Source organism: Scyliorhinus torazame, chromosome 1, assembly GCF_047496885.1.
Source record: "Scyliorhinus torazame isolate Kashiwa2021f chromosome 1, sScyTor2.1, whole genome shotgun sequence".
NCBI lineage: Eukaryota > Metazoa > Chordata > Chondrichthyes > Carcharhiniformes > Scyliorhinidae > Scyliorhinus > Scyliorhinus torazame.
In genome coordinates, this window is record NC_092707.1 from 342295207 (window position 1) to 342309327 (window position 14121).

The window sequence follows — 14121 nt, forward strand, 5'->3', positions numbered from 1 at the left end:
AGTAGCTTTCACCGTTGCTTCACAACTCCAGGGTCCCAGGTTCTATTCACGGCTTGGGTCACTGTCTGTGCGGAGACTGCACGTTCTCCCAGTGTCTGCGTGGGTTTCCTCTGGGTGCTACGGTTTTCTCCCACAGTCCAAAGATGTGCAGATTAGGTGGATTGACCATGCTAAATTGCCCTTAGTGTCCAAAAAGGTTAGGTGGGGTTATGGAATAGGGTGGAGTGCAGGCTCGATGGGCTGAATGGCCTCCTTCTGCACTATAAATTCTATGTCTATGTCTATAATGAAAAGTTGATGCCATAACATAAGAACTAGGAGCAGGAGTAGGCCATCTGGCCCCTCGAGCCTGCTCCACCATTCAATGAGATCATGGTTGATCTTTTGTGGACTCAGCACCACTTTCCGGCCCGAACACCATAACCCTTAATCCCTTTATTCTTCAAAAAAACTATCTATCTTAAATCTATCTCATAGATCCCTGGGGAGCAGTATTGGTCACATAAAATGTCAATCCATGTCACAATGTTGCCTCCAATTCGGTTTACTTTTAATGCAACTTTATGCAGAATTGAGTTGATTAGATGCTAGTTAGGTTGTTATTTTCAAATAGTGACACTCTCTGGGATAAGCATGTAGGTGTGTGGATTCACTGCAAGAGTTCACAAAGGAACTTGATATGTTCCTGCAAGTGTGAGACAAATCAATTTATAGAAAGTAGGTTGGTTATGGGGATAATGATGGAATCATGGATTTAAGTGCCAATCCGTTGCATTGGTTAAACTAAACAACACACAGAAATCTATTCATTAACGATTTATTACTATTAAATAGGATACCTGGAGCAAATGTATTTTTGATAGCCATAGCCCTAGTTCTGTTTTTGTTATTGATACAGTTTATTTATTTTATAACTGGATAAAAATACACAAGAAGATGAACATAACTATCATTGATTAGTCTTATAAAAACATGTATAGTCAAAGACACGATTTTCCCATTCTGTATCTTCACTAGTAACTGCGGCCAAAAAGTACATAGTGTTGGGCAGGCTCTTTGCCACTGATGCATAAGGCTCCAGACCTCAATTCACGAAGTGGTTTGAAAGGGACACAAAGACTCTTTGCTCCCATGGATGGTGCACCAGGTTCAATATCCTGATCCCTGTATCACAAAAGACACAAAAACAAATGGAATACTAAAATAGTCTCAAAAATGAGATGGCGGCAAGACAGACAATGGACATATAACCTTGAATGAATCCAGAAAATTTCCCTTTTTTATCCTTTATTGGAGCAGCCAATGTGAACAGAGCACTGAGATAATGTCCAGATTCTGGTTGTGAGAAATATTAATGAATACATGAGAACTCGCCTGCTCTTTTCAAATATTGCCACGCAATCTTTTACATTAATCAAAGAGGGCAGATGGTGCAATCACATCTAAATGTTTTGAAAATGGTTTGAACATATGGCTACTAATATCACCATGTTTCAGCTAACAATCAAATTTAGTTAAAATATGAGCTTATGCTTTAAAAGATGTGTTCAAAAATTAATTCCAGGTCAGTTGCATTTTCCTTCAGTATTCAAATACTCCATTAAACACAATGGGCGGGATTCTCCGACCCCCCCGCCAGGTCGGAGAATCCCCGGGGGGCGGCACGAATCCTGCCCCGCCGCCGGCTGCCGTATTCTCCGGCGGCGGTATTCGGGCGGGGTTCACGTCATGCCGGTCAGGAGCCGTTGGCAGCAGCCCCCCCCAGCAATTCTCCGGGCCCCGATGGGCCAAGCGGCCGTCGGTTTCTGGCCAGTCCCGCCGGCGTGGATTAGACATGGTCCCACACGGCGGGACCTGGCAGGTAAGTCGGCCGGGGTGGTCCTCGGGGGGGATCCGACCGGGGGGGGGGGGGGCTCCACAGTGGCCTGGCCCGCGATCAGGGCCCACCGATCTGCGGGTGGGCCTGTGCCGTGGGGGCACACCTTCCTTCCGCGCCGGCCCCTGTAGGGCTCCGCCATGGCCGGCACGGAGAAGACACTCCCTCTGCACATGCGGCAGAATATGCCGGCGGTTCCGCGCATGTGCGGGATCACGCCGGCCCTTTGGTGCATGCGCGGACTCGCGCAGTCCCTTCAGTGCCGGCTGGTGCGGCGGCAACCCCTCCAGCGTCTTCCTAGCCCCCGGAAGTGCGGAGAATTCCGCTACTTCTGGTCGGCCCGACGCCAGAGTGGTTCGCGCCATTTTTGACGCCCGCGCCGATTGGGGAGAATCCCGCTGAATAGCAATGAATACAGCACTAAGAACACATTATCATTTGCCATTACCTTGCTGTCGTTTTCTTGATCCAGTCTTCACATTCTATACCACCACAAAAAGGAACCTGCACAATCTGAAATGAGTGAGGTAACAATATAAAAATCCGATCCTAGAATCAGCAGTTAGACATAAAAGGTGGAAAATGCGGTTCTGGAGAATAAAATAATACTCCACTAACCAAATGTTGTGTAAAGTTTCCAGTGAACAATATGCCCTGAATCACGACTTGATGCAGACCTTTCTCCCAATTTCCCATGCCAACTACAAATTCCCCTAATTAACAATTTAGTGTTAATTTGTAGCTTTGTTATCAGGTCTACGTCTCAGAGGATTGCACTGAAACTCCATAAATATTTTATAAGACCCTTATATCTGATGGGAGATGGTGAGGGATTAATTTTATCTGGATTTCAAATCTAAGCCCCATAGTTGCTACCCAGCTGTGATAGGTATCCCACATGAATGTATTAAAAGTTAGCAAAAGAGAATTAAAGTGAGATCATACCTTTCCTGAATCTAACTTCTGTTGAAATTGTTCCATTGTGTCAGCCAAAACCATATGTTCCTTCAGATCCAGAGCAGCTCTTATTGTAAAAGGGAAGAAAAATAATAAAACGTTAGGAAGTATTATAGTCTGTGTCGCAGCACATCGTAGCTAGATGGAAATGAATGACTCGCCCTATTACACCGGCTTTGTTGCTAATAGGAAAGTCAGTTTGTCAGCCAAAATGCAGTTTTGGTCTCCTTATTTGAGACAGCACTGGAGGCAGGACAGAAAAGTTCGCTGAATTAGACACTGGGTTGAGGGAGCTGACTTATGTTAAGAGACTGCGTTAATTAAGCCCATATTCTGTGGAGTTTAAAAGAATGAAGGACAATCTCATTGAAACATACAAGATTCTGAACAAGCTTGAAAGGATAGACACAGACAGATTCCCGGGCTCTCAGTCTCAGGATAAAAGGCCTATAATTTCAGACTGAGATGAGGAGAAATCACTTTACTCAAAGTCTTGTGAATCTTTGGAATTTTCGATCCCACAAGGCTGTCGTTGTTCCATTGTTGAAATACTTTTAAAGCTTGGATAAACAGATTTTTAGTCTCTCAGGGAATCACAGGATATGTGAGCAGGTGGGAAAGTGGAGTTGAAGCCCAAGATCAACCATGATTGTACTGAATGCAGAGCAAGCTTGAAGGGCCACATGGTCTACTCCTATTCTTTGTGATCTTGTATGTTTGCTGTTAATAGTGCAACACAATGACAGTGCAACAAATGGCAAAATATCCTTTTCTTAATAAGCAAAAAGGGAGAACAGTTGAACTTTTAACTGTATTAAAAAATATGCACAGCAAAGTCAGGAAAATCAATAAAGTTAAAACCATTTATATATTAATTTTAAAACTTTATTGTTGGTTTAAAAAAAAATAGTATTTTATGGATAGAAATCAAACATTTTGCGACAGTTATATTTTACTTAGTAAATGTCCTAGATTATTTGGATAAAATGTTAAGCATTGAAGAATTGAGCTAACAATTATTCACACTGAGTTGTGTTGCTAAGTTATTGAAGGCCAGCGATTTTGATAAAGTAGAAGGAATATTTAAACTGAATAATAATATAATAGAATATAGTATTCACAAATTAGTTATTTCCAAGACTAAAATGTTGTCTAACTCTGCTGAGAATTTCCAAATTATTTTATTGTACTTCGGCCATTCTACATTCTATTGTTCAAACAGAAGTCACAGATATTCAGAGTATGGCACTTTAAAGTAAATGTGATAACATGTTATTGGAGATGGAGATAATTAAGAAGTGACCTGGGGTGTTGAAAATGGAGAATTGTTCACAAACAGGGAATGCGTCTCCCCTCTAGAAGGTAAATCCAGACGGTTAGGATATTATTTTAAAAATCCAGCTAAGGGACTTTAAAGCAGACACACAAGAAACCTCTTTAGGATTGCAAGCAAGCCTTGATGTGAAAACAACTGAAGTGATTAAAAGGGTGATACTGGGGAAGCAAAGTTAATGATGGATAAAAATAAGGGAACTGTAGTTAACAAGATTAATGTCCAGAATAGTACAGGCCCGATGCACTAAATGATCTACTCTTCCTAAAGTAAACCCTTGTGGGATTTGGAAGCTTGACTTTTTGATCTTGCCAAATCATTTTTCGCAGGGATCTTGAAATGGTTATGCAGTGTGTTCTCCTCGTGTCATATTTTCCTGCTCCCTTAGATGCTCCTCTCCCGATACACCCAGGGACTCGGGAGATGGAGGCTCCCAATGGGAAGCACACTCATGCTTATAGAATAATTCAAATACACACAAAAAACTGTGAAACTTAAAATATGATTTATATCTTCATAGAAATACCCAAAGCGAGAATCATTCGCCGTCTGATAAAACGCACCTGTTAAAGAGATTGTTTTGGATTTCTTCCAACAAATTCTTCAGCTTTGTCTCAGCATCAGCCTGAGCTATTGTAAGTTTGCTGGCAGTGTCTCTTCTGACAGCCACAAACTGATTATTTTTCATGTCCCGTGGTCCAACCTCCAGCCTGATGGGTACACCCTACAATTGGAATAGATTTTTAAAATTTTAGCTCCATTTCATTGAATTTAATTTAAAAAAATAATGTTGGCTGTAGAATAATGGATTGAAGTTGGATGAGGTACTGCCATGGATGAGTCTAAAGATGTGCAGGTTAGGCGGGGTTAGGGCAGCGAACTGGCCCTAGGTAAAGTGCTCTTTCAGAGGGTCAGTGCAGACACAATGGGCTGAATGGCCTTCTTCTGCATTGTACGGATTCTATGAATAGTTGCTCAAGAATCTTTAATAAACTTGGTGGGAGTTTCAGAGAGTGATAACCAAAGTAAATGATGTCCATAATACTACAAGTCAAGAGTTGAATATGTTAGATGAACACCAGATACATCATCCTTAGCTACAAGCATCATTATATTCACTGGCAGGTAGTATTTTATGACATTCTTATTTAAAGACAAATAGGCCAGATGAGTTACTAGCCATATTAGTGCAGTAGATATTTTGTGGCCATTTAAACCTGCATAAGACACATAGAAAGCAATTCAGAGTGCACTTCAATCAAACCTGCTTTAATGGTGCTGAACTCAGCCCAATGCATCACACAAGCCTACCACCAGCACATTGATTCTGTCTACACCGCCCACTGCCTCAGGAAGGCAGACAGCATTATTAGAGACCCCTCCCACCCAGGCTTTGCCTTCATCCAGACCCTTCCAACAGGCAGAAGATACAGAAGTCTGAAGACACACACATCCAAACATAGGAACAGCTTCTTCCCCACAGCTACTAGACTCCTCAACGACTCTCCCTCGGACTGATCGGTTCCCTGTAAGAACACTATTCACAACATCCTAAGCTTGCTCATGTATAGGCTTTGCTTAGCCCCTTGTTCCGCACTGTAATCAATCACTGTTTGTCGATGTACTCTAGATTATTCTTTTTTTGTCTACTATGTATGTACTGTGTACGTTCCATAGGCCGCAGAAAAATACTTTTCACTGTACTTTGGTACATGTGACAAATCAAATCAAAAGGTTCTCACTCAGTATCAAGTAGGAGATGCGCAAGTAACTATACTTCATTAACCATTCCAATTACGAGGAAGAATATGCCCAATAAATGACAATTGGAGGACTCAAGAGATATTGCAAGATCAGCAAGAACAGTTTCAAAATTTCCCAACTATACAGCAGCATCCAACTAGCTCTCTCTGCGCAGCAAAATGACAAGTCAAGAGCAAGATATGTAAATTAATCCTGATCCTGGAAACCAAACACATACGCACTTAGTCTTTATGAGAAGCAAACTACTTACATGGCATTCATGATCTGGATCTGAGTATTGTGGGCATTGCAATTTGCCTCAAGTAAAATCCTGACAACAAAACTAACCAAGGTGGGTTCATACATCTCAACACATGTTATTCACTTACTTTCAACTCCCAGTGGTTGAACTTCCAGCCGGGTGAGTAGTTATCCCTCAAGTCAGCCCGAGCACGAATTCCAACAATAGTCAGCCGGTCAAGATATTGATTGCACTTCTTTAACAAAGAGTCCTTGACCTCTTCTGAGAGAGTGTTTGTGATCCCACAAGGTATTATTATAACCTGTAAAGTGAGCAATTAATCATGACATGAATACATATTTAGGCCTGTATTCCCGAGAGTTTCGAGGAATGAAGGATGATGAAACGTACAAAATTCTTGCACGACATGTCAGGCTGGATGTAGTCAAGATGTTTCACCTGGCTGGTGAGTCTAAAATCAGGGGACATAATCTCAGGATAAGGGGCTGGCCATGAAGAGGGAGATGAGGATGAATTTCTTCATTCATTCTCTCCCCCAGTGGGCTGTGGAAGCTCAATCATTGAGCATGTTCAAGACAGAAACCAACAGCTTTCTGAAGATTAATGACATCAAGGGATATTGGGATAGTGCGGGAAACTGGTATTAAGGTAGATGATCGGCCAAGATCTAATTGAATGGTGGAGCAGACTTGTTGGGCCAAATAGCCTACTCCTATTCTTATGTTCCCTTGATTGTTTTGGTAAATCCTGTGCTCACAAGGAAAGAGATTCAATCACTGGAAATTGAAACATTTTCTTATTTATGGTACCTACTGTCAGCATCAATCCAACAGATCAGGTACAACATTAGATGCAAAATTCTTTACAATCTGATTATCTTTATGTGTATGTAGTTAGCTGGCTCTCAGTGTCACCACACTGTTTAATAAGGACATTTTCACCCAGACTCCTGATATTATACAGTAAAAATGTTGCTTTTTAAAGATTTGGCTATCATAATATAGAATGACCAGTGTATTATCTTATTAAGATGAAGTTGTGCACTTTTAAATGCACAATATGTAATGGAACTGTATTTCGCTGTTGCTTAGAACCAGATAGAAGTTTAAGAATTCAGCTATACCCAGTTGAATAATACTGGGAGTGTAATTAAGGCAGGAACCTCACAATCGTTAAAAAGTACTTGGACGAGCACTTGAAATGCATTGATGTTTAAGGCAATGGGCCAAGCTGGGAAGTGGGATTAGTGTAAATTTAGAGTAGTTTTTTGTCGGTGCAGGCTTGATGGGCCGAAGGGCCTTTTCTGTACTGTATGATTCTATGATAAATGCATATCAGTCATTTAGCACTGTTCAGTTTATTATTTGGCGTTGAGAGTTTAAGTCACTGAGGCATCGTCAACTGTGACCAGCAAACAATAATTAATCTTCTCACAAGCAAAGCCAAGCTTCCGAGCTTATAGAAACAGCAAATTTCAAAGTACAGGGCAGAAGCCACTTTTTCAGTTAATTCACATATTGGCTGAATTGACAAAACCAGCTGAGTTTAAAAGCCCCGCATCCAATTTTCCACTGTCCAGTGCTCATGTAACAAACATGCATTGTTCCCAGTTACCCATAATTGTACTTTATATACTCTCAGATTTAAAATTACTAGAAAATCATCTGTGCATAATATGACAATTATTTGTTAAAAAGTGTTATAATTTAGGCTTCCACTGTACAAGAATGACAGCTTTGATTCCTGACTACATTCATAAACAAATTTCACTTTCACATTACAAATTTGCATCTTCCAGATACTTTGTTTTTAAAAGAAAACATGTACCTGCACACAAGCGACTCGCGGAGGCAATATCAAACCTTGGTTATCACCATGGACCATGGTCATAACACCAATCGTTCGAGTAGTAAGTCCCCATGAGTTCTGATATGCAAATTGCTTCTCTCCAGGTTTCTTTGGATCTTCAAACATAATCTCAAACATCTTAGAAAAATTCTGTCCCAAGTGGTGTGAAGTGCCTCCCTACAAATTTAAAAACAATGATATCAATAAAGAGTAAAGTTCATGTCGCAGCATGTTATAGATTAAACTGCAATTCAATGTTGCGCAAAACAGAAGTCATGGGAGAGATTTTTAAAATAATATTTTTATTCAAATAAGGAATATACATAACATAAACAATCCATCAATAATAAAATAAACAAAAGTGGACAGGATGGTGAAGAAGGCATTCAGCATGCTAGGTTTTATTGGTCAGAATATTGAATATAGGAGTTGGGAAGTCTTGTTGAAGTTGTACAAAACACTGGTAAGACCACACATGGAATACTATGTTCAGTTCTGGTCAGCCTATTATAGGAAGGATATTGTTAACCTAGAAAGAGTGCAGAAGAGATTTACGAGCATGCTACCAGGACTTGATGGTCTGAGTTGTAAGGAGAGGCTGGGTAGGCTGGGACTCTTTTCCCCTGGAGCATAGAAAGCTTAGAGGTGAATTTATAGAGGTCTATAAAATAATAAGGAGCATAGATAAGGCAGATAGTCAACATGTTTTCCTAAAGGTAGAGGAGTCTAGAACTGGAGGGCATAGGTTTACGGTGAGAGGGAAGATACAAAAGAGAACAGAGGGGAAATTTCTTAACATGGAGGTTGGTGAGCACCTGGAACGGGCTGCCAGAGGCAGTGGTCGAGACGAGTACAATTTTGTCCTTTAAAAAGCAGTTACTCAACATAGATCGGAGTATTTCCGACTATATAGGGGAACAAGACAGGGATGCCCGCTGTCTCCATTGTTGTTCGCGTTGGCAATTGAACCTCTGGCCATGGCGTTGAGAGACTCCAGGAAATGGAGAGGGGTGATTAGAGGGGGAGAAGAACACCGAGTCTCGTTATATGCGGATGACCTATTGTTATACGTGTCGGACCCAGCGGGGGGAATGATAGAGGTTATGCGAATTTTGAGGGGGTTCGGGGATTTCTCGGGGTATAGGCTAAACATGGGGAAGAGTGAATTATTTGTGATACATCCAGGGGACCAAAGTAGAGAGATAGAAGGCTTGCCTCTAAGGAAAGTGGAAAGAAACTTCCGATACCTGGGGATTCAGATCGCTAGGAGCTGGGGAACCTTGCACAGACTTAATCTGACACGGTTGGTAGAACAAATGGAGGAGGACTTCAAGAGGTGGGACATGCAGCCTCTATCGCTGGCGGGCAGGGTGCAAGCAATTAAGATGATGGTCCTCCCGAGGTTCTTATTTGTATTTCAATGTCTCCCTATACTAATCACGAAGACCTTTTTTAATAAAATAGACAGGAGCATCACGAGCTTCATGTGGGCAGGGAAAGTTCCGAGAGTAAGGAGGGGGTTCCTTCAGCGTAGTAGGGACAGAGGAGGATTGGCACTACCGAACTTGGGCGATTACTATTGGGCCGCCAATGTGGCAATGATACATAAATGGATGATGGAGGGTGAGGGAGCGGCGTGGGAAAGACTGGAGAGAAAGTCCTGTAAAGGGACGAGTTTAGAGGCGCTGGTGACGGCGCTGCTACCGATCTCACCTAAAAAGTTTACCACGAACCCGGTGGTGGCGGCAACATTGAATATCTGGGGACAGTGGAGGCGACAGAGAGGGGTGCGGGGAGCCCTGGTGGGGTCCCCAATCAGGAACAACCATAGGTTCGCCCCAGGAAGAATGGATGGAGGATTTCAGAGCTGGTTCCAGTTGGGAATTAGGAGGGTGGGAGATTTATTTATAGATGGGACTTTTGCGAGCTTGGGAGCATTGGAGGAAAAGTATAAGTTGCCCCGGGGAAATTTCTTGAGATATGCGCAGGTGAGGGCATTTACTAGACAACAGGTGAGGGAATTTCCGTTGCTCCCGACACAGGGGATACAGGACAGGGTGCTTTCAGGGGTGTGGGTCGGAGAGGGCAAGGTGTCAGAGATTTACCGAGAGATGAGGGAAGAGGGGGAGGAGTCGGTGGGCGAACTAAAAGGAAAGTGGGAAGAAGAACTAGGGGAGGAGATAGAGGAGGGTATGTGGGCTGATGCCCTAAGCAGGGTAAATTCCTCTTCCTCATGCGCCAGGCTTAGCCTGATTCAATTTAAGGTGCTACATAGAGCACACATAACGGGAGCAAGATTGAGCAGGTTCTTTGGAGTGGAGGACAAATGTGGGAGGTGTGGCGGGAGCCCGGCACACCACGCACATATGTTTTGGGCATGCCCGGCACTGGAAGGGTATTGGAAGGGAGTGACTTCGCGGGTGGTGAAGGCCCGGGTCAAACCAGGCTGGGGGTTAGCTCTATTTGGAGTTGCGGAAGAGCCGGGAGTGCAGGAGGCGAAAGAGGCCGACGTTGTGGCCTTTGCGTCCCTAGTAGCCCGGCGCAGGATCCTACTCATGTGGAAGGAGGCGAAACCCCCCGGACTGGAGGCCTGGGTAAATGATATGGCGGGGTTCATTAAACTGGAGCAGATAAAGTTTGCCCTGAGAGGATCGGCTCAAGGGTTCACCAGGCGGTGGCAGCCATTTCTCGACTACCTAGGGGAACGTTAGAGGGAAGACAGATGACCAGCAGCAGCAACCCAGGGGGAGGGGGGGGGGGGGGGGGGGGTTAGTTTAGGTCAAAGATAAAGGGGTTTTGTTACTTGTGTATTGTTTAAAATTTCTGTATTGTTATTGTTGCGTTTGCTTTGTAAGAGGGGAAAAATTGTTGTTTGGGAAAAAAATTTCAATAAAACATTTATAAAAAAAAATAAATAAAATAAAAGAATTAAAAAAAATAAAAATAAAAAGCAGTTACATGGGCAGGGTGAGTATAAAGGGATATGGGCCAAATACGGGCAAGTGGGACTAGCTTAGTGATAGAAACTGGGAGGCATGGACCAGCTGAGCCGAAGGACTGGTTTTCATGCTGTAAACAACTATGACTCTATGACTCCTAATTTGAGATTTTTTCTCTTGTTTCTATTAAACCATTCCCCTTTTTCCTTCCCCTTTATCCCATCTCCTCAAACCCCCTCAATTTATTTGCTGGCAACAAATATATCTGTAAATAGAGACAATTGAGGAATTGAACTAAAGAAAAGAGCATTAGACTGGGATAACCAGTTAGAATAGTGCATTATGGACATTAATTCGGGTTGCAAGGAATGAACAAAGAGATGGGCAAAGCATGGTGAGAGGGGGAGGAGTGGCGATCAGGACTGCTACAAAGGATGCTACAAAGGATGCTGGGAGGCAGAGGCCCAGAGGAAGGAAAGAGCATTAGACTGGGATAACCAGTTAGAATAGTGCATTATGGACATTAATTCGGGTTGCAAGGAATGAACAAAGAGATGGGCAAAGCATGGTGAGAGGGGGAGGGGTGGCGATCAGGACTGGCTCTTTGCACAAAGGATGCTACAAAGGATGCTGGGAGGCAGAGGCCCAGAGGAAGGAAAGGAATGTGTAATGAGCCTATCAGAATCAGTGGCAGTTAGATTATATGACCAGGTCAAGGAAAGGGCCTATCGAAATCTTGTATTCGTGTATGTGGAACTTGACACTGCATGAATGTGAATAAACACACATGGGTTGATTCTCTTTGTTCTCGCTCTGGAAGTTTCAAGAGACATGGGTCTCCTGCCTTCATCAGAGGGAGTGTAAGCTTGCAAGCCATTTGAAATAAACTAAAGGAATTTCTAAATCCAAACTCAGCTTTTGATTGAGACCAGACTGAACAGAAATAACTCAATTTCATCATTTGGTGGCAGCGGTGGGATTCCTACAGGCGACCGCCGGTCATCTGCCAAATTAGAATTAAACTGATCTCGGATGAAGAGGAAATGGGCCCACGAAGCGAGTAGCTGGAACATTACCATGTCGGTTTTCCTCTTTTTCGTAGTCTGATGATGTTTAATCACTCGCACATGGTCAGGTAAGGTCGTCTCGACAAAATCAAAGGTCAGTCTGGCAGATTAGAAAACTGGGTACGATTGAGGGCTATTAAACTGAGGGGGCAATTCAGCTAGGGCCTGAGGGAATGTGCCTCGTAATTCAGTTTGCATGTTGAAAAATAAAATTGGTTGTATTGAATTACACTTTAATTCGGTTAAGCACTTTAACGGGTTGAGGGAATGTCACAGACAATTCAGTTAAGACCACTGAGGGAATGTTCTGGAGACAATTAGAATTGACTAAAGTTGGATTTTGTTAGGGGGAGATATCATAGATTATCATAGAATTTACAGTGCAGAAGGAGGCCATTCGGCCCATCGAGTCTGCACCGGCTCCTGGAAAGAGCTCCCTGCCCAAGGTCAACACCTCCACCCTATCCCCATAACCCAGTAACCCCACCCAACGCTAAGGACAATTTTTGGACACTAAGGGCAATTTATCATGGCCAATCCACCTAACCTGCACATCTTTGGACTGTGGGAGGAAACCGGAGCACCCGGAGGAAACCCACGCACACACGGGGAGGATGTGCAGACTCCGCACAGACAGTGACCCACGCCGGAATCGAACCTGGGACCCTGGAGCTGTGAAGCAATTGTGCTATCCACAATGCTACCGTGCTGCCATATGTCTTATGAGTGAAAAAGTTGGGAGATGAATGGCCACTAGGGGGAACCAAAGACTTGGAAATGATTAGGAAATTTCAGGATTGTGTTTTCTTGGCAAATACAAACTTATTGTCTAGTTGGTTGAAATGAATGAAAGTATAATGATTTGAATTATTTTCGGTTGAGTGGAGATCTCGGTGGATGAATGAGTGTGTGTGTTTAAAAAGAAGTTGTGAAATTCCTCTAGTACACCTAGTTTTAAAAATGTTGTGTTTTGCAAAACAAAGTTGCACATCAATTAGGAGGTATACAGGGGCAGTTAAAAGTGAGATTTAAAACAGGGTAAGTATTTGAAAGTTCTTTAGAAAATCAGTAATAATGTTTTAACATTGTGGAAGTTATTTAGAAAACAATTCTCAGGAAGTAAACAAAAAGCAAAATCAAAATGTATAAATTGGGATTTGTAAATGATTAGTTGAACTCGGCATAAGATTACACAGGGGGGAAAGGAAGATCCCAGTAGAAAGGAAGGCGGCCATTTTAGAGATGCCCAAACCCCAAACCGTAAGAGGGGCAATAAGGGGGTAGAAACATGGGGACCAATGAGACCAGTATTAGGAGGTAGTCGGTGGAAGTGATATGGCACAGCTCCACTGGGTCCTGGTGCCCGCTGAGTTGCAAGAAAGTCACTAGCAGAAGAAATGAAGTTTAGAATGTTAACTACATTACAGGCGGAGTTTAAGGGAATAAAGATATGGGACCAGAGCTTAGATTAGGAGTATTACTTGCAGTATCAGGAAATGAGAATCTGATGGCAGGGAAAGATTAATAAAAATAGATGCAGAAATAAAAATTAAGATATTAAACCCAATTGATAACGTAAAGGAAATAAGGAAAGCAAACCTAGCAACAGAAAGAATGACACAGGGTTAATCAGCACACAATCCAGGGAGACCGATACAGGCCGTAAAAGCAATATTCCTTGACCAGAGGTGCCAAATGCGAGCTGGAGCAAAGAGAACAGCACGGAATCATTCAAGAAGTCACATATGCATCGACGAATAGCCCACTTCAGGTAGTTAGCAAGCCTGCTGGTACATTTAGAATGGTAACGAATTACAAAGCATTAAATAAGGTCACAAAAAGAAAAAAAGAGAAGGATAAACGATATTTAATAAATCCACAAACTACATTGGAGAAGGTGGCAGGCAAAACTTATTTAACTAGTATAAATTTAGCCAACGGATTCGGGAGTGTTCCGTTAGACCCAGACAGCAGGGAAAAGACAGCATTTACCTTTGGCACTAAACATTACGTATACTGTAAACTGCCACAAGGATATGTTAATTCCCCAGACCACTTTCAGGCAATAGTAAGGGAGTTGATTCAAGATGATTAGG

At 42.6% G+C, this 14121-nt stretch overlaps 1 protein-coding gene across 2 annotated transcripts in view; it reads right to left on the bottom strand.

The window, feature by feature from the left end:
- Positions 1–801: 801 nt before the first annotated feature.
- Positions 802–14121, bottom strand: part of eprs1 (glutamyl-prolyl-tRNA synthetase 1) — a 134576-nt gene continuing 121256 nt past the window's right edge. For both annotated transcript variants that reach the window (XM_072509428.1, XM_072509425.1), the window contains 6 exons: positions 7999–8196; positions 6299–6472; positions 4730–4890; positions 2822–2900; positions 2325–2389; positions 802–1164 (listed from right to left, as the gene is read on the bottom strand). In XM_072509428.1, the coding sequence (XP_072365529.1) occupies positions 1014–1164; positions 2325–2389; positions 2822–2900; positions 4730–4890; positions 6299–6472; positions 7999–8196 (828 nt within the window). In that variant the 3' untranslated portion in view covers positions 802–1013. The remainder of the gene's footprint in view (positions 1165–2324; positions 2390–2821; positions 2901–4729; positions 4891–6298; positions 6473–7998; positions 8197–14121) is intronic.